Source organism: Schistocerca piceifrons, chromosome X, assembly GCF_021461385.2.
Source record: "Schistocerca piceifrons isolate TAMUIC-IGC-003096 chromosome X, iqSchPice1.1, whole genome shotgun sequence".
Classification (NCBI taxonomy): Eukaryota; Metazoa; Arthropoda; class Insecta; order Orthoptera; family Acrididae; genus Schistocerca; species Schistocerca piceifrons.
In genome coordinates, this window is record NC_060149.1 from 929,749,435 (window position 1) to 929,771,356 (window position 21,922).

General features: G+C 40.3%; 1 protein-coding gene across 3 annotated transcripts in view; it reads left to right on the top strand.

Moving 5' to 3' along the window:
• LOC124723218 (protein transport protein Sec16A-like) overlaps positions 1–21,922 on the top strand; it is a 228,572-nt gene that overhangs the window by 188,371 nt on the left and 18,279 nt on the right. For all 3 annotated transcript variants that reach the window (XM_047248405.1, XM_047248404.1, XM_047248406.1), the window contains 3 exons: positions 2,164–2,274; positions 2,353–2,473; positions 11,909–12,054. In XM_047248405.1, coding sequence (XP_047104361.1) covers positions 2,164–2,274; positions 2,353–2,473; positions 11,909–12,054 — 378 coding nt within the window. The remainder of the gene's footprint in view (positions 1–2,163; positions 2,275–2,352; positions 2,474–11,908; positions 12,055–21,922) is intronic.

The following is a 21,922-nucleotide window of genomic DNA, read 5'->3' on the forward strand; positions in this document are numbered from 1 at the left end:
CCACTTCAAACTGTAGATTATCCTGTAACTGGCTGGAGAGTCAGTTCAGAGATTGGAGGAAGAAAAGTGCATATTACCATGTTGTTCAGACCATCCTTCATGTTGATGACAACTGTACCGTTTATACAACGTGGTCACAAATGGTCTGAAAAGCTTGTAAGGATGTTGCAGGGTATGTTGTGTTGAGCAGTAATCACTAAGAAAAAAAGTCAGTATGTTGTGCCTTTTCCAAGTTCATTAAGATTGAAGTGAGCCAATCAGGCCATTGTGCACTCACATTCAAGTAGCCTACCAGATACAGTTTTGCCTAATGTGTTCTTCGTTCAGTTTGCTAAAACTGAACAAGAGAGCGATACAAAAATTGGACGTGGGACGATGGTAGGGATCGAATCTGAGCCAAAGTCTAAGCAGTCTTGTGCACTATCATCTATGTTATGAGAATAACTGACACTAATTGTATCTGGCAGGCTGCTGGAATTTGTGCACACAGTGGACTGATTGGCTAACTTCAATATTCATTAATTCTGAAATGGTACAAAACATTGAATTCTTTTTTTGGCAGTTATTTCTCAGTACAGCCTACCCTACAGCAGCCTTACAAGCTTTTCAGACCGTTTATGAGCTCCCTGTATATCTTTCAAAATGTGATCTCACATATGCAACAAAAACCCTGATAATAGAGATTTAATGCTTAGAAAATAGATTGTAGATAAGACAGATTCATTTTGTATACATTCATTGTATCACACAAATACAAAGCAGTACTAAGTGCAACAACAAGTAAAGGAAGATATGGAAGTAAAAATTAGATTAAATTCTTCAAAATTTACACAATGTCCTGAACATGACAGCAATCATTTCATGCGTGTTAAAAAATGGTTAATTTCACTGACACTTACAATCATACATACAATTCGAATCAGAATTAAGCTATTTATGCTTGCGTGCAACTCCCGTTATGTCATCTCCGAACTCACTGTTTCTGTAAGCTCGGAGTCTCAACCAGTGAGTCTCCACCACAGCCCATTTAATTGGAAGCTCCTCACATGAGTCTGTTGTCATGTACTAGTGGAGAGTACCAGTGTAAAAAGGAGTGTGTGCCTGCCTTTGCAAGCACAACCAAGGGTTGCGGTATTACCACTACATAGGCAACCATTGGGCATCAGTTATTAGATACCAATACAATGACTGGGCAGTTAGCGCTCTCTCTCTCTCTCTCTCTCTCTCTCTCTCTCTCTCTCTCTCTCTCGCTCGCTCTCTCTCTCTCTCTCTCTCTCTCTCTCTCTCTCTCTGTGTGTGTGTGTGTGTGTGTGTGTGTGTGTGTTATGCACACACTTTTGAGACAGGAATGTGTGTATGAAGACAGTACAAGAAAACAGGACACAAGGATGAAGTGTATTCTCTAAGTGGTGGTTAATTACTAAAATAAATTTATTACAGCCTTCAGCAAAGCTACAGAAATGAACGATAAGTTATACAACTCACTATTAGCCCATAAACACAGGTTGCTATAATATTGCTCTGTGCCCAGTTTTTGTTTGATGGGTCACACATTTTCTCCCAGTGGAGGTGGCATAAACAAGAGTATAACCATTTTGTTTGCACTGCCCGAACTTTGTATGGTTTTATCTGAATTGTAGACTATAGCACTGAGCTTTTTCCAGGCATCACTCTTCCTCTAGTGAAGCACATTTATCTCTTATGCACTGCATCACTTAGTTTTAATCTTCCATCCTACACATTGTCACATTGCCCTGGCAATGCAACTTTAAAATAGCATATTTGTGCACTTAGCTTCCATACTAAGTCACTCCTAGTCCCACTCTAGCATGCTTCAGTAAGATAGAATGGGTCGATGAGTAGGGAGTGACTGCAGCACCACCATTCTCAGACTCGTCATACTTGTACAACTAAAAGAGGAATGAAGGAAGCCAGTATAGCACTGACTTGATTTCTAGTGTATGCAGTCCTTACCATTAGATGCATACTTGCTCCATTTATGATCTCTCACATACAGATGTCCACCAGGACTGATAAGAAAGATGGAAAGTAACTGAAGTATGCAGGAAAGTGTGAGCTTGTTGTCAGAATATGTAATGAATCATTGTAGTGAAGTTCTTGGAGAAAATTGAATAAATATCAAAATGTTTCTTGCCCTTACAGGTTATGTATGTAAATCAGGAAGACAATGGCTCCAATATGAGTTCAGTGGAACAACTACCACCCACTTACCTGCCTGCTGAAACAACAGAAGAAATGATGCAGCCAATTCAGGTAGTTTTAATTGATTGCAACTTTATTTATTTTCTTACCCAAATTTGTCTTTTGTTCATATGCTCTGTTTGCCTGTAGGAATCTTCACATTATGGGGATGGATGGCAACAAGAACAATATTCTGTCTACCAAGCACCACAGAACCCTAACTGGGCTCAAGAAACAACATCCTACGAGAATTCACTAACTGGTGTTGAAGGTGAAACCCTTTATCTTAGTGCTGTAGCACCTAAAAATTAGATTTCTATAAGAATCAGAAAAGCCTATTGCATACACAGAAGAGAACTCTAATTCATGCAGACCAGAATATAGAAAATCTGCATTGGCTTACATCCTTAAAATTAGCTATTGCCCATCTAAACAGTGTGAGAAGCAAGAACCAGTTGAAATGCAGCCTGAACTGCCTGTTTCCCGTAACTGAGACAGTGACCATAGAAAATATTAAATTACATGTTGCTTCTTTTGCAAAGTACATTCACTGCACTCAACAGGTGGTCTTAGAACCAAATTTCAGCAAAAACTGTTTGTGATTATCAGTAAGAATCTGTCCAGTCAGTCACTTGAGATGATTTGGTGGAACTGCAGGACATCTAATTTTGAACTGTCAGACTGTAGTGTTTGTGGTGCATATCTGTTACAAGAGCAGAATTCACTGTTGTAAAACTTTGTATGAGCAAACTGACATTTGTTCAAGTAACTTATGGGAATGCAGCTCTGTAATGTTGTCCATGACTGACAATATTTCGAGAGGTGACGACCGTGTCATTTTCAAGGCAAAACTGCAGCAAGTAAGTGGTATGCAAGTGAATTTAAAATTTCAGTTTGCAGAGCAATTCTGGAAAGTCAACACACACCCTCTCTCTCTCTCTCTCTCTCTCTCTCTCTCTCTCACTGTGTGTGTATGTGTGTGTGTGTGTGTGTGTGTGTGTGTGTGTGTGTAAACACCAGTGACACCACACAACCAAAGGTGACTGATGGTAAAGTTATCGATTGTGAAAATCTGTTTACAAAGTGACTTCCTAATTTAATCTCAACTGCTTCCTTAGTAACACTATCCCAATAGCTGGAAGTACATGCCAGAATCTCCATGTTGTTAAATTCCATAGGATGACCACTGCCAAGACAATGTTCTGCAATACCAATTTGTCCAGCTGGTGTGTGTGTGTGTGTGTGTGTGTGTGTGTGTGTGTGTGGGGCTAATGCTCAGTACACTGGACCTCCACAGTCCTGGTAGTCAGACCAATATACAACATAGCACAACTGCAAGGAATATGGTAGACACCCGCCTTACTCAAACTAAGACCATCATTAATGGAACGTAAAAGGACTCTAATGTTATATGGAGATAGGAAAACGCATTTCCCATCGTATCAGTTGCTGACTCATTACGGTTACTTGAGGTTAGGTTTGTTGTTGAATTAACAATCCTATTTTGACATGTGTTGTCTTTCACTTACTTTTTATTTAGTGACCAATGCTATGATGACAGATTGAGTTGTGATGAGTAGTCCTTTGTCACCTATTATTGCAAATTTGTTTATGGAAAACTTCAAGGAATGTACCTTGGAGTTGGTGAATTTGAAACCTGTATGTTTCTTCAGGTAAGTAGATGGGACATTTGTTGTTTGGCCTCATGGCAGTGAGAATTTGAATGACTTCTTAGTACACCTTAATTTGACCCACCTGAATACTTGTTTCATGATGGAGGTGGAAAAAGATGGCTGCCTTCCCTTCCCTGGATTTGTTGGTCAGGAGGACAGTTGATGATACAGGGTGTTAATTATTGAACTATATGAAATGAAATTGTTATCACTTCTGAACTGTACATGTTAGGACATTCAGACTGCACAGCTGGCTGCGGGGCATGATGAAATTAGTATGCCCATTGCACGGTTTTGTTCAGCGACGAAACCCAATTTCATTTGGATGGGTTCGGCAGTAAGCAACATTGGTACATTTGAGGGACTGCGAATCCACATTTCACAATCCAGAAGTCTCTTCACCCTCAACTGGCAATTGTGTCGTGTGCGATGTCCAGTCACAGAATGATAGATGCCACATTCCTCGATGGCATGGTAACTGCCGAACACTACACAAAGGTTTTGGAAGATGATTTCATTTGAATTATCCTAAATGACTCTGATTTCGACAAGACGTGGTTTGTGCAATACGGAGCTCAATCCCATCGAAGCAGGAAAATCCTTGATGTCCTAGAGGAGCATTGTGAGGACTGCATCCTGGCTCTGGGTTATCCAGAGGCCACTGGCATGGGCCTCGATTGGCTGCCATATTCTTTATATCTGAGCACATGTGACTCCTTTTTGTGGGGCTACAAGAAAGACAAAGTGTGCAGCAGTAACCCCAAAACCTTTGCTGAACTGAAAACAGCCATTCAGGAGGTCACTGACAGCATCGATGCTCCGACACTTCAGTGGGTCATACAGAATTTAACTATTCGCTTGTGCCTCATCATCGCCAGTGATGGCAGGCATATTGAACATGGCACAACCAAAATCCGATATCTTAGGACATTTGGTTTATTGGAAGCCTACTCACACTGACTTGTGTCTATAGGGTAATACTTGCCACCATCTAGTTCAGCACGAAGGGGTACTTCGTACCATGGTTCACAGGGCCCACATCATTTCAAACCCTGAGTGTTCGTCAGCTTAGTTAACCTTTCTTGATGTCGCCTTCTGTCAGAATGGATATAGCGAAGGACAGATCAGATATGCATTGCACTATCGATGGAACTTGCACTGAGCGAGTGATGATGATAGTGAGTTGGCACCGAGGTCTACAGCCTTCTGCCTTATGCAGGGAGCATCTCCAAGAAGACTGGTTATGTTCTATGGAAATATGATGTGACATATGTTTTACAGCCTCCATCTAAGATTAGGGTTCTTTTCAGTTCCATTAAGGATGGTCTTGGTTTGCATAAGACAGATGTCTGTTGTATTCCTAGCAGTTGTGGCATATTGTATATTGGTCAGAATATCAGGACTGTGGAGGTCCAGTGTACTGAATATAAGTGTCACCCCTGCTTACAACAGCCGAGCAAATTGAAAATTGCAGCACATTGTCTTGGCACCGGTCATTCCATGGAATATATTAACACGGAGATTCCACATGCACTTCTAGCAATTGGAGCAGTTTTTTCAAGGAAGCAGTTGATTTTAAATTAGCAAGTAACCTTATAAATAGAGAGCGAAGTTTTTGCTTAAATTGTGCCTGGATTCTTGCTCTCATCCTGGTCAAAAAAGAAAAAGAAGCTCGGAGTTAAGGCACATCACCCATTGTTTAGGAATTTTCACTGTCTTTAACCCTTTGACTGCTGGAGGCGCACGATCCGCTTGGCACGCTGAGGCGCTGCGGCCTGCACTGTCATCCGTATACCTGCACTAATGTGCCTGACCCTCGAGCTGCCGCCTGGGGCGGAGCGCCCCTCGCTGCCCCACCTGCCCTGTGCTGAATATTTCTGCCTTGACTGAGACTCCACGCGAAATATTGTGTCCTCTCACGGCTGATACAGAATACTCGTAAATGCTCTCACTACATAGTTCCCCTTCAGGTGAATTACTACAGAATCAAACTGTCTGGTAAAACTATTTTCCATCACCAAGAATGATATCCTGCTTGTAGTTTTCTTGCACTATTTTTGTTGATTATGCCGAAAGCGACGTGGTTCTTTAGCTTTACATCAATATTTTATTGTTCTTTCTTGGATACCCGTTTATAATGTCTGCATTTATCTATGCATTCCTCACCGTACTAACTCAAGAACGAATAAAATAAGCCATAGATTATAGATTACTCAACGTTATTTTTGTTGTTCAGAACATCGTATTATGTCGTTTGTAGGAGAAGGCGACATACAGATCATCTTTCATATCGCACAACAACATCGGAATTTACTGTGAGCAACGGTAAGAACAATTTTACTTCATGTCGTTAAATTCCTATTCTGGTGTGATAAGAAATTTCACATGGCCTACTGTTTGTATGCTGAATTGCCCGAATATTTGTTGCGCTTTGTAATTACCCGATTATGCGCAATTTTGTTTCTTTGATGAAATTTGTACAATACTTGTGATTGTTGCACATAACCATTTAACAGATTTTCCAACATTTGAAAGCTGTGAAATCTCTTGTCTTTTTGTTGGCACATTAAATTCACTTGTAGAGAAAATTCAAAGTCATGAACTGTAAATTTAGGCATTACTTTTACACTTTGTGAATATGTTTCCCATCCTTCTTTTTGAACCGGGCTTTGGACCGGTGCTGGCGAAGTTAAAAACATTTTTATTTTGTTTTTCCCTTTTTGTAATTTTTTTTTTTTCATTTTCAAAGTTTTTTTCTAATAGCATTATTGTATTCGTTCTATGGTGCAATTAGTAACTCTGTTTTGTGTGCTATTTTTCAAAACAGGGTACAACACACAATGGTACCTTGCAAGTTTTACATTCGTACCTGCTTTCTCGACGCACTTTTTGTTTCCAGCAAAAAATGCATGTACGCGTTAGCGAACTTTTCTTGGATTACTCACTTGTTATAATGTCTGGAAAATGCCTTCCCACAAATCTTAGAGCATTATCATCAGAACATCTTCCTCTGCCAGCTTTTCTGCGCTCTAACGCATACGTTTCTGTAAGTTCCCTTACCAGTGACAGATGAAAAACTGCTATCGTCATTTTACGACCTGTTAACAGATCTAGAATGTGAAAAAAGAACTTTTTATACCACTTCATTGTTTTCCGTATACATCCGACAGAGCTAAGCAGCATAGCAGAGCGGTCAACTGCTCCCATATTCAAGTTATAATCTACAATGCTTTGTGGTTTCTTAATTTTTTCTGCAGTATTCCTGTCAATCTTTCCCGTGTCAACCATTTCTGTGGTGTTACATGTGGTCAACATCCACACTTCCCTTTTGTCACACCACTTTATAGCAAGCATTGTATCAGTACACATAAATTGAATATCTCCACGTTCCAGTTTCTTCTGAAGTTTCGGCATGTTGCGTCTGTTCTTACAGATAGTACCACATGCGTTCGTCCCATTACTGTGAAGCCAGGCAAACAAGTCTGGGCTTGAGTACCAGTTATCAACGTATAGGGTATGTCCACGTTCTAAGTAGGGCTTCATAAGTGTAGCCACTATGTCACCACTTTTCCCCAAATTGTGGAACTCAGTTTCTGTTGATGCCCCTGTATAAACAATGAAATCCAAGACATAGTCAATCGTACAGTCACATAACACAAATGTTTTTATACCGAATCTACTCCGTTTCGATGAAATGAATTGTCTGAAAGATAAGCGTCCTTTGAATAATAACAAACTTTCATCAATGCAGAGTTTCTGATGTGGATTAAATGCACAACAGAAAGCTGTACGAACTTTATTGACAATGTTCCTAATTTTGAATAATCTGTCTCCTCCAGTATTAGCAGAGTTGTCAGTGAAATGTAACACTCTCATAAGTAATAAAAATCGGTCTCTTGACATGAGTTCACTAAAAATTGGCATATTTAGAAGAACATCTCTGGTCCAGTATTCGCTAATTTTCAGTTTTTTCATGCGAGGCATCAGAAGACAAACAGCTATGAAACAATACATTTCTTCATATCCAGTATCTTTCCACTTTGAGATTCGAGAATGCACTGATTCGGGAGTATTCTCCTTGGTGAATAAATAAAACCGATTTGTTTCGTCAGCTATATATTTCATCAGTTCTTGTGTAAAGAATAACATGAAAACTGACAGAATACTTGACTCATTCCCTATTTGACACACATGTCCCAACAGCGTATCATCAAATGCGTGATTAACTGGCTGAAAGTCATTTTCTTTCCAGTCAAATATATCACTAAGATGTGCTTTCTTCGTAGGCGTTTCACTATCACTTTCTGATTCTTCAGATTCAGAAAAACTAACATCTCTTGTTGAAATATGAGACAGCTTTGACACCCCTGCTGACGTGGACGGTTTATGAAAGAGCTTTTGGACTCTGTGGAAGAGTTATCACTTTCATCAAAATCTAGTAGTTCACACTCACTGTCGCTCCTCGTAAGAATCTTCATGATTTCTTCCTCAGTGCAACCATGACATCTTGCCATTTTCCTTGTAAAATACAGTGAACTGTAGTATACTAAAATGTAGACTTTCACGGCCAGAAATATCATGTCCATTATAATTATCCGGGCTGTTATGCCGTGGTCGGTTGATGAATTTTCTCTCAATTCCCAACGTTTCGTCTCCGACGGCGGGAGACATCTTCAAGGGGGTCCGTAGGTCGATGGAAGGTCCAACATACCCACTGGCTCGCTACTGACTGCCGCTAAATTCCGGTAGACGGGAAATTACATTTCCTCGATGTGCTTGTTTTTAGAAACGAAAATGGTAGTTTGGGTCACTCAGTATACTGCAAACCCACGCACATGGACTGTTATTGGCACCGGGATTCGAAACACCACCCACAACAGAAGCAGGGTGTTATCAAGACGTTAGCGGACAGAGCTAGAAATATTTGTGAACCTGAGTTGCTCGACGCTGAGATGGAACATTTCCACAATGCACTAATGAAGAACGGATATTCGTCCGCCGAAATAATACGTGCGTTGAGGCAGCCATGCAGAAATCATACTGACGTACAGGCTACTGCAAAATCTAAGGTTTTCCTGCCGTTTGTTAAAAATGTAACGGAAAGAATAGGGAGGATCTTGACGAAGTGGAATAGTACCGTAATTTACAAGCCCACCAGGAAGATACAGGAATACCTTAAGCCTGCCAAGGACGCTCGCAAACCTTTGGAAAAAAGCTGGAGTGTATAGGATCCCATGCAGCTGTGGTGGTGTTTATGTGGGTACCACTAAGAACTGTTTCTAAACGTTTGGAAGAGCACAAGGGAAATCGTAGAAGAAGAGAAACGGAACGATCAGCTGTTGCGGAGCATGCTTTCCAGCCAGGGAACCACAATATTCGTTTCAAGGAGCCACAAGTACTAGCGGCCACAAGCAGATACTACGAAAGGCTCTACAGGGAGGCAATCGAAATCACTAAACACCCAAATAATTTCAACCGAAAGGAGGAGGGCGTGAAATTAAATGGTATATGGATGCCGGTGTTAAAGAAGATGTGTACCACCCGTCCACTACTGGGTGATGGCAACGGCGATCGACGGCGACGGACAGTGGCCAATTGCACTGACATTTTCAAAACGTGTGACATCACACCGCTTCACGGGAGCGCGCGGACACGGAATTTAGCGGCAGTCAGTAGCGAGCCAGTGGGTGTGTTGTACCTTTCATCGACCTACGGACCCCTTGGAGATGTCTCCCGCAGTCGGAGACGAAACATTGAGAATTGAGAGAAAATTCATCAACCGACCACGGCATAACAGCCCGGATAATTATAATGGACAGTGAACTGTAGTGTGAAGCCTAGGCTCACAACTGACAAGCTAGCGGCCAGAACTGTGAAAGGCTACTGAGACATGGGACGGGAGGTCTGCTGTCCGAGTTACCTCATCATCAGCACTCAGGTAGGGGCGCGCCTATACTCATCATCAGCGCTCAGGGGCCGGCAAGTGGGTGCGACTTAACTCGTCAACAGCGCTCAGGGGAAAACTGGCGGCCACGACTATACTCGTCATTAGCACCCAGGGAACGGCACGCAGCATGACGAGTAAACTCGTCAACAGCAGTCAAAGGGTTAACTTCTGATGTCAGTCATCTTTGGTTGTATGGTGGTACTAGTGTTTTTACACACACACACACACACACACACACACACACACACACAGAGAGAGAGAGAGAGAGAGAGAGAGAGAGAGAGAGAGAGAGAGAGAACCAGAATTGAAACTATGGTCTCTTAAGTAACTGTGGTTTGCTTAGAAATGCAGTTTCTGTGCATTCTTCTCACTTGATAATTCTTAAGATGAAGGGGAAAACAATGTGAAGTTGTTTGCGAGTGAACCTGCTTGAAATCATATTCTTGATTAATTCATTTTATTACAGTGTCTATTACATAGTAGATAAACATGTAAAAAGTAGTATGAACTGCTCATAGGAAATTTTAATGATTTGGTAATCTGCCGTATACACGGTTTTTTCACATTATAAAATTACTGTTATTCAGGGACGCTATTCGTGCACAAACTATTCCATCTCAATCATATTTGCTGCTGGCACGCTTCTCAGAAAACCTACAACTGTCAGAGTGATATATTTACTCAATGGAAATGCCATGTAGAAATATGAATATTGCAGGAAAAAATAGATTGCTACTTACTGTAAAGAAGAAATGTTAAGTTGCAGACAGGCACAGTTAAGACACTTATACAAAGCTTTTGGCCACAGCCTTCATCAGCAAAAGAGAAACAAAGAAACACAAGAAACACACCCCAGTCATACACACAAGGAAGCACACCTCACACACTTGTGTTCGCCAACTCTGGTACTTGGGCATCTGGCCCGAGCTGCCAGAGTTGGCATCGTGTGCATGAGGTGGCCCGAGCTACCAGAGTTTGGCAGTTGTGTGCATAAGATGTTGCTTACATGTATCGATGGTGTGTGTTTTCTTGTTTCTCATTTGCTAATGAGGGCTGTGACCGAAAGCTTTGTGTAAGTGTCTTTTAATTGTGCCTGTCTGCAACTTAGTGATTTGTTTTTCATTTTAGGTGACGTATTTCTTTGAATAAACTTCAGTTCAGTCCAGAACTGGAATGTGTGTCTATAATTCATTCTTACTGTAGTTATTCTTACTTTCCATTTTTATTATTATTTCCACTTCAGTTGTGAAACATGTAATTTCAAATTAACACTCATCTGCCATATTCCAGTGTGTGAGTGCTGATTAGCAGCAGCCAGTGTTGTAGCACATCTCAATTACTATGGTAGTGTTAACCCAATGTGCTTGTCAATAAATGTGGAAATGGTTTGTTCCTGGACATACTATCAATTGCCAAATCTACATTCAGCACCTACTGAGCTGCAGCACAGTCCCCCTGTTGATGTTATTATCCAAAAGTCATACTTCAGTTGCTTACCAAATAATACCCTCCTAAAGACTCTTAACATGTGTTAAAACATTTGTCTGGTTTGTTGCAATTCTTTGTGTATTATTTCTTACAGAAACAGATGATGGTTGGTGAGTAGCTACCCAATGACAACAGGCAAATTCATTCAACGCAGGCTACATAAAGTTTTGTAGATAAGCGCTCATTTCACCAGTCCTTAACACAAAAAGAAAATTTTTGGGCTGTAATGAAGAAGACACAGAATGAATTGTAATATCTTTTAGTGTAGTGAAAGATGATTTCTGAAAATTTTTCACAGTTAAAACAGCTATGAGTTAATTCAAGAACTTCAAAAACTAACAGTTAAGTAAACTATGGAACCCAGTCTGGAAACATTGTACCTACAATAAAGACTCTGTCTTTGATATTAAAAACAATATGGTAATTGAATTGTAATGTGATTTTCTGTACACGTGAATGGTGTACCATTAGGGTTTATAGTTGTTCAATTCATTTTATATTATAGTTTTTAGAATCAATTGTCCTTTAATATGTGCAGTTTTGTGTTATTCATTTATAGATCATCATGAACTTATATTCCGTTTGTTCTTTTATGTAGAAACAGCCAAACCTGCAGAACAGACAGAATATTGGAACCACCCTTCAGAACCTACAGCCCAGTTAGATGCACATAATGTAATGACATCACATGTTCCCACACAGGAAGTTTCTAATGAATGGGAGCCCATAACTAGTAATAAAGAGGTAAGAATACGAAACATTACTGTTAACATATTGAGGAATTAAAATTTTAATCCTTCATTACAATAACCTGATGAAATAGTTATGATTATTTTGTTTCATAAAAGATACCAGTGGGTTGCGCTGTGTTTACTGTGTCAGTTTCCTTCATGTAAAGTAGAGTGAGAGTAGAAAGTTGACAATATCCCATTCCTACTTAAAAGGTTGTAAAGTGTGTGTGCGTGAGGGGTGGGAGGGGGGAGACACTGCAATTGTTCATTCTTCATAATTAGCTAAAATAGGATTATTTGTATTTTTGTGAGTATCCTTTTTTTCTGCTTCTAACTTCAGTCATTTCCAATATCATATATTAGCAAACTAGTGATTAGTTCTGTGGAGGGGTTAACATCAAATGTAATAGCATATCATTTTTCTTACTTATATAAATCTTTTATAAATTGTGAAGCTAAATGTCTTTTTTTATATTCAGAGTTCCTGGTAGTTGGTTGAAATGTTGGGTGTATTGGCAACTAAGTGCACCCACTAAGAAATTACTCTCTCATCCATGAATGTGATAGACTACACAAGACTGTGTGGAATTGTTGAGAAGAATATTGCATTAATTTACGGCGTTTCTTTTTTCAAATATCTGAAGTTCGATATCTTTGGAACATCGGAAACTTGGCACATAAGATTCTATACTGAAATTCACATAACAATGTACTAAAATATGTACAGCAATTGTGTTGATTGCTCTAACACTGGGGCCCATGGTATGTGGTCATTGCATTTAGTAGCTGGAAATGCTGTGTGGCTAGGGCCTCCCGTCTGGTAGAGCGTTCGTCTGGTGCAAGTCTTTAGAGTTGACGCCACTTCGGCGACTTGCATGTCAATGGGAATGAAATGATTATGATAAGGACAACACAACACCCAGTCCCTGAGCGGAGAAAATCTCCGACCCAGCCGGGAATCGAACCCGGGCCACTAGGTATGACATTCCATTGTGCTGACCACTCAGCTACCAGGGGCAGACATGTAGTAGTTGAAGAAATATCATAATATAATAATAATTAGTTCAATATAACAGTGAAAAATTTTGGACAGAATATAAGCAATTGTCTGAGAATGGTTGAAATGCAGTGTTACAGGACAAAATTACGTTGAAGATTAATTGCATAGATAGGATAAGTAATAAAGGGATAATAAATCAAATCAGGGAGAGTGACTTAAAGGCATGGCCACAGTAAGTAAGTTTAAATGGATGTAGGTTGCAGTAGTTACACAAAGATGAAGAGCATAAACTAACACATAGACCAGCTTAGAGAGCTTTATCAAACCAGTCTTCAAACTGAGGACTACAGCAAAAATAACAAAAGTGTTATAACTTCAAATTGAACAAATATATTTCAAGGAAGACGCAATACGTGAAAGTCACAGATCAAGTAAACAGAGTAAGACGTGTGTACACTTTAACAGTCAAATCATAACTGAGTCCAAGTCTAGCGGCCACTGGCTGGCTGGCCGCTTAGGTCGCGCTGCTGCTGCATGGCTGGCAGACAGCGCCGCATGTAGAGGACACGCGTAACTGCACGGTGGCACTTTGAAAGATTGGCGGGTCACAACAAAAAGAATAGTCTAGCATTTACTATTTATAAAAGGAATGTACTAGTGCATAGGCACACAAATAGCTCGGCTTTCGATTGTGTAAGTCAATGATCTTCCAAAGTTCAGTGCATTGGTTATTCACTTATTGTACTGCTCAGTGCTTTTTCTATTTTGTAACCCAGTTCCCAGAACTCCTGAAAATAGACATTGACTGTGAATATTGTATCACAAACACAGTCCCTTTGACTGTTCAGAGGTGTCACTAAACCCACTCAAAGATGTAAACAACCATGCATGAACAGTGCCTATTAGATGGAGGGGATCTGATAGCCATACTTCCAGTCATTCCACCAGGAAGGAGATACACAGCTTGTGTTCTCTATAGTTTAACCATGCCTAGATGGTCAATACCGCGGTTCGATTGCATCCGCATTGTTACTTTGTGCCAGGAAGGGCTCCCAAGAAGGGAAATGTCCAGACGTCTCGGAGTGAACCAAAGCAATGTTGTTCAGACGTGGAGGAGATACAGAGAGACAGGAACTGTTGATGACATGCCTCACAGCAACACCACCATGTGGAATAATGCTTTTTGTGCAGCCACTGGACGTCGTGTTAAGACTCAAACTGTGTGCAGTAGGCTGCATGATGCGCAACTTCGCTCCCGACATCCATGGTGAGGTCCGTCTTTGCAACCTTGACACCATGCAGTGTGGTACAGGTGGGCCCAACAACATGCCGCATGGACCACTGAGGATTGGCATCACGTTCTCTTCACCAATGAGTATCGCATATGCCTTCAACCAGACAATCGTCGGAGACGTGTTTGAAGGCAACCCGCTCAGACACACTGTCCACTGAGTGCAGCAAGGTGGCGGTTCCCTGATGTTTTGGGGTGGCATTATGTGGGACCATCGTACACCTCTGGTGCTCATGGAAGGTGTCGTAACGGCCGTACGAGATGTGAATGCCATCCTCCGACTCATAGTGCAACCATATCGGCAGCATATTGGCGAGGCATTAGTCTTTATGGACGACAATTTGTGCCCCCATCGTGCATGTGTTGTGAATGACTTCCTTCAGGATAACAACATCGCTCGACTAGAGTGGCCAGCATGTTCAGCAGACATGAACCCTATCGAACACGCCTGGGTTAGATTGGAAAGGGCTGTTTATAGACGATGTGACCCACCAATCACTTTGACGGATCTATGCTGAACCGCTGTTGAGGAGTGGGACAATCTGGACCAACAGTGCCTTGATGAACTTGTGGATAGTATGCCACGACGAATACAGGCGTGCGTCAATGCAAGAGGACATACTACTGGGTATTAGAGGTACCGGTGTGTACAGCAATCTGGACCACCACCTCTCAAGGTCTCGCTGTATGTTGGTACAACCTGCAATGTGTGGTTTTCATGTGCATTAAAATGGGCAGAAATGATGTTTATGTTGATCTCTATTCCAATTTATTGTACAGATTCTCGAACTCTCGGAGCCGAGGTGATGCAAAACCTTTTTGGATGTGTGTATTTAGTTACATGAATTTATTACATTAGTACCTTTGTTCATTATTAATTTTGACAGTCACAGTATAGGCTACTGGACTTTGTTTTATTCTTTTGTTGTTGACTTGTTACTTTGAGAAGCATAATTGCAAAACTGAAAGGCTATTCATACTTTCAGTTGTTTTATTCTTTTGTTGTTGACTTGTTACTTTGAGAAGCATAATTGCAAAACTGAAAGGCTATTCATACTTTCAGTTAAAGTAAGCATTGGTGATAGCTTTAGTATAGTTACAGTATGACAGTACCATCATTTCTCATTCTATAACAGATATGTGTGATTGATGCTATATGTCGTGCCAATTATTACTCCTTTTTTATTTGAAGTTGCATTTGCATTTATCAAAGCAACTTTCTGTATATAAGTGTTGGAAATAAATGTAAGTAATAATGCAGTGTATTTGTCCGGTTGAATATTCAAAACGTAGATGTGTCACTGTTTTTCTGTCCAGTATATGTATATTAGAAGCAGCTGTTGCTGCTTCACTTAAAACAAATCTAGTACAATTCAACCTCAGCAAAAAGTGCCAGTGACCTAAGTGAAATTCTGAACAGTCCATCTTGTGCATTTGTACTTTCTTCTAAATTTGATTCCTCACATTGTAATTAGCAGATCTGCTAGGACGTATATTTAATAAAATACTGCATTGTGATACAGGTGCTACATTTATACGCTGCTCCACATAATTAAAAAAGATTGAGATTGGCGGTATTGTTGTTTCTGATTATCATTAAAATACTTAGTATTAAAGAGTTATAACACAACGAGTGTGTTGTACTTGCTGTTGAATCACAATTGAATCACTTCTTTTTTTTTGTATGTAGAATATTTACTGAATTTTTTGCCAGTGCTTGGCAGAACGTGTTAATAGTACTAAATAGGAAACTCTTCCTAATATTCTGCTAATTATATTTATTTGGTCATGAGCAGTCTTTCGGCTTTGTGGGCCTAAGAAACTGAAAGCCAGTTCATGACCAAGTAAATATGATTTGTAGAACATTAGGAAGTGTTTCATATTTTATATTAATGGAAACATTTGTTATTAGAATTTTGGGAGGGAAACAGGAAAAATAGATACCTTTGTTTTGGATGGAAGGAAATACAAAAAGTGATGATGAGTTGTTGATTATTCCCTTGTCAGTATTTTTGTTGCAGTATTCTCCTGTTTACTTTTGGTGTCATTTTGTTGTTCACAAATGTTACATCATGATTGGTTTATAACTCATTGCACTTCTGTCATTCCTCTGGATTTAACTGAAAAATAATCAGTTATCTTCCTAACCTTTTCACAAATTCCTGACTTTATTAACTTAACCCTGCTAGTTCTCCTACCACATCTATGCTTCCAACAGCCCAAAATCGTTTCTTATATTGCTGTGCTACGTATGTATCCCCTCACCACCCTGTCTCCCACCCCCTCCTCTCCCTCTCCCACCCCCCTTCTCTCCCTCCCCCTCTCCCCCCTCCACCACTCCCCCCTCCACCTCACCCCCCTCCACCTCTCCCCCCTCCACATCTCCCCCCTCCCCCCTCCCCCTCTATCCCCCCCCCCCTTAATCCTCCCTCATATATTCCTGATCCTGAAAGGTACTAGTACACCTTCTTGGCACTTTCATTAACCAGCTTGTGGTTCAATGAACTGGGCATATGGAAACGAAAGAGCTGTGATTTGGCTAACTTGAAATGTTATTGATTAACCTGATCAAAGAAAAGGAAACTTACTGATCATATACCAAAAAACCATTTCTGTTTGGGATGAAATAAAGTATGGTGATGGAGCACTTGAGGAAAAGGGGAGTACGAAAAGCTAAGCGCAAAAATGGAATTTCATTCATTCACACACTTCTCTGTGCACATTTAGGTGTTAAATAGTACACACTGACTGCAAGTAAAGGAGAAAACTTCAAGTATCTTTAGCTTGAGTACTTGATGTTTAAAATAATCTTCTGCTGTTGCAATACAACAGTTGGTATATGTTTTAAAGTATTTCATCATCCTTAACAAATTCTGAGTACCACTTGTAGTTCTTTGAACATGTGCCATTTTGTGCAGTTTGATCAAAAGGTTGTTACCTAAAACTGAGGAATGAAAAATGGATTGTTATGCCATAAACAGTCAACAAGTGACGAATGCCGAGGTCTTGCGTGTATTTTATTTATTTTTGTAATCATTCTCAGAGCAAGTTCTTTGTTTCTTAACTGTGGACTGAGATAAATAATTTTTTTGCAGAATAATACATTTTCATGTTATTTCTATCCTCCTATTTTGTCATTTTCATACCAGGGGTACTAATGAGTTACATTCAGCATACACTTTAATGTCATGTTAGCTCAGTGTTGTGTTCTGTAGGATGTCATGCTTAGCTTAATGTGCATAGGACTGATTGTATATAGCAGTTGACCATACATTAACACAGAAGATGGCTTCAGATCAAGCTGAACTTCAAAACTGGTGGTGTTGTATAAACATTGATGTTGGATTATTTCCCTGTCAACCAAGGTCATATTTGATGGGCAAAATTTCGTGGGCCAAGTCGTATTCAGTAATTATTTTGATTAGTTTAAGGCAATTTGTACACACTTAACAACTAAGTAAGAAAGGGAAATTTGAACTGTTTGTAGTAAAAGTTAAGTACATGAAGTTTAACAGCAGCCAATAATGACTGATCACCTCTTACAAAAACGTTCTCTAGGCTCAAATAACAATATCACTCTGTCATTATGTATTGCACCAAGACAGAGCACGTCATTTTTGTACTTTAGTATGGTAGCCACAGCAAGATGGTGTCTTGCAGAGGAAACAGTGTGACTTATTCAGGTGAAAAAATCCATTGTGCAACCAATAAGGGAACCGTTTGTTTTGAGAATGCAGTGACAGTGTTGTAGATTGTATGATCAGCCAAATCAATGTGATATCGCATCATCTGAGGTAGGCGTCAGTAATATGTGATTGTGGCATGCCATATTATAGCATGTGATTATGTGGCTGATAATGACAGTGCAGTACATGTAGTACTCTAAATAATGATAATATGTAATGAAACGATAACTGTGGGACAATTTCTAAGATGTTTATCTCAAGCCCATTGGCTGTAAACAGTTGTTATACTTTTAATGGACACCACTAGGTGCTTACTGAAGGGGTTATTGTGGCTTGCCATTATATAGTTTTTAAATTGCTGTACTGTTCAGTTTAGTTTTGTAGGTTCATGCTATTAGTAACTGTTGCATTTTTGTCTTTAGTAAGGAGGAAGATTTAACTCCTAACATAACAAAAAGGAAATATAGTAATGGATAAGCATCCTATTAACTTTTCAGAAGCTATAGTATTCAAATTGATTGAGTTTTCCTGACACATACTGTTCACAAAGTCTCCTGTGAAATTAGTGGCAAGAAGTGTGGCAGCCTACACTGACAATGTGGATTATGACCTTAACACTGAAATATCATAGGCCTATTTCTGTACAGCATAAGAAACTGTCTGTTCTCCTTGACCTGCTTCCCTGTACACCTGAGGTACCTCATGGACATCATTGATCTGTAACTCAGTATGAAGCGATAGAGCAGGTTGATGAATCTGAATTAATTGATAGCTGTATTTTAGAATGAATGAATACACTAAGTAGATTCAGAAAGATGTTGGTTGCTGTAGGTACTTGAAGATGAAGAAACTTGCACAGGATAGAGTAGCATGGAGAGCTGCATCAAACCAGTATCTGGACTGAAGATGACGACAACAACAACAACATCATTTTAGATTATGCTGAGAGCAACATGAATTCTAGCCAGTAAAGCCAAATGTTGGCTATGAAACTTCGGTCATATACAATGACAAGCCACAAAATTATTTATGTCAAGGCGGAAGTACAGAGGCAAAGATGTTATTGAATGACAGGTGAGGTAAGAGCGGCGGCAACTTGAAATTAGCGGAGGTTGAGGCCTGGTGGGTAACGGGAAGAAAGGATATATTGAAGGTCCGGAGTTCTGATAGGTTGGTGTCAGTGGGAAGTATCCAGATATCCCGGACAGTGTAACACTGTGCCAAGATGTGCTGGCCGTGCATCAAGGCATGTTTAGCCACAGGGTGATCCTCATTATCAACAAACACTGTCTGCCTGTGTCCGTTCATGCGAATGGACAGTTTGTTGCTGGTCATTCCCACATAGAAAGCTTCACAGTGTAGGTAGGTCAGTTGGTAAATCACGTGGGTGCTCTCACACATGGCTCTGCCTTTGATCGTGTACACCTTCCGGGTTACAGGACGGGAGTAGGTGGTGGTGGGAGGGTGCATGGGACAAGTTTTACACTGGGGGGGGCGGTTACAAGGGTAGGAGCCAGAGGGTAGGGATGAACCAAGAGGTTACGAAGGTTAGGTGGATGGTGGAAAGACACTCTTGGTGGAGTGGGGAGGGTTTCGTGAATGATGGATCTCATTTCAGTGCAGGATTTGAGGAAGTTGTATCCCTGCTGGAGAGCCACATTCAGAGTCTGATCCAGTCCCAGAAAGTATCATGTCACAAGTGGGGCACTTTTGGGGTTCTTCTGTGGGAGGTTCTGGGTTTGGGGGGATGAGGAAGTGGCTCTGGTTATTTGCTTCTGTATGAGGTTGGGAGGGTAGTTGCGGGATGCGAAAGCTGTTTTCAGGTTGTTGGTGTAATGGTTCAGGGATTCAGGACTGGAGCAGATTCGTTTGCCACCAAGACCTAGGCTGTAGGGAAGGGACCATTTGATATGGAATTGGTGGCAGCTGTCATAATGGAGGTACTGTTGCTTGTTGGTGGGTTTGATGTGGACGGATGTGTGAAGCTGGCCATTGCACAGATGCAGCTGCTTCCAGCATCATTGTTACAGCAAAAAGCGGTAGGGAATATATTACTGCGCCTCCAATGCGAATACGCAGGTTAGTACAAAGTATAGTGAATTTTCGTGAAAGTTCAGCTCGTGAAGGCTTGACCTCCAGTGTGCCAGAATCTTTCAAAAAGTACACCTTCATTGGTATTTTGATACTCATGGGCACAAATAATGACACTAGACTGTCTCTTGAGGACTTATGGGTGAAAGTACTGGGAAAGAATATCTACATACCTACAATGAGTCGTATACAATGTGGAGAACTTCTGTCCCTGATTAGATTTGATGATGAAAGAAAGAAGAACTGAAAGACGAAAGCAGGATAAGTTTTGCCCCCTTCGTGAAGTTTTCAACAAAATTGTCAAAATGGTACATTTTAAAAATGGAGGTCTATGCAGGGAAGGATGAACGACATGCTGAGGAACGGAGTGCAAAGGCAGTTGTTAGACGCCTAGTGAATCCGCTGGCAGGAAGTGGAAAAATATAACAACATATTATTATAATACATCCATAGACTTAGCCGAGGAGCTTTACAGTGATGACAAGTTAAGTTTTGTGGAAACATTGAAGAGTAACAGAAAACACATACCAGAACAGCTAAAGAAGATGCAGGGTCCAGAGCTATATTCTTCTAAGTTCTTATTCACAGATCCGAAAACAGGCAATGCACCAGTCACCTTGGTTTCATACATCTCCAAACTGAAGCTTACTAAAAATCTCTTACTTCTTTCCACACAACACAATAATAACAAGGTGGATGAGTGGACAGAGAGAAAGAAAAAGGGGGGGGGGGGGCAGGCAAACATCAATCTCTACTAGAATGAAACCAAAGGGGGCATAGACAACATTGATCAAATGTCATGACATCATTCAGTAAAACGAGGGATGAAAGGTGGCCATTATCCCTCTTTTTCACCTTGATAGATATTGCCTGTCTTAATGCTGGAACAATTTTCATGATAAACAACCCAAACTGGAATAAGAAGCAGCATAATGTAAGAAGGCTGTATCTGTTAGAATTAGGTCAACAGCTCATTATGCCAGCTGTGGAGGAGAGAACAAAGAATTACCATGGGTTTACAAAAGCATATCATCTCTGCAATGGAAAGTGTTCTAGGGAAAGCGCTGCCCAGAATTACTGCAACTGTTCAATCTGTTGAATTTTATTCAAAAGGAAGATGTCACACCTGTTTGAAGAGTAAAAACTCTAAAAAGGAGAAAGACAAGGTGACAAAAGTGTCTATAGTTTGTTGCAGGTGTTCCAAGTATGTGTGTTCCACTCATTCTGCAAAAACAATCATATGCAAAGGTTGTGAAACTGAAACTGAAAGTGAGTAGGAAGGAAAAACTCAGTTGTAATTTTTGATTTTGATTTTCTGTTTTCTTATTTGTGGTTTGCTATTGTACATTCTTTTATAATTTCGTAATATAAGTCTGATGTATATGAAACTGTTAGTTTCATGATAAAAATATTATTGTATTTCTCAGATTCATTACTTTATTTATTGTATTTGTAAATGTTATAATGTTCCTAATGACTATGAAAAGTGTGTTGCAACCTGGTAAATAAATTCCTAGTTCATTAAATAATCAACAAAAGAAACAAACAAAAAGATGTTAAAAAGTGAAAAGAATGTGAGGGCAATTTTGCCCCCCTCCGCCCCAGACATCCGTGTGACAGATCCGAGCTTAGTGGTGCTAGGGTTAATGTGGCTTACCATTATGTGTCACGAGCACCTGAGTTTCCTTTTTCCTTCCCATCCTTTTTCTTTCCCCACTTGGCATTTCTTTTGCCTCTGGCAGTGTTTGTTGATGCACAAAATGCCAAGCTGTTTTAGGACTTGGAGTAAAACTAAATCACACAGCAGTTGTTA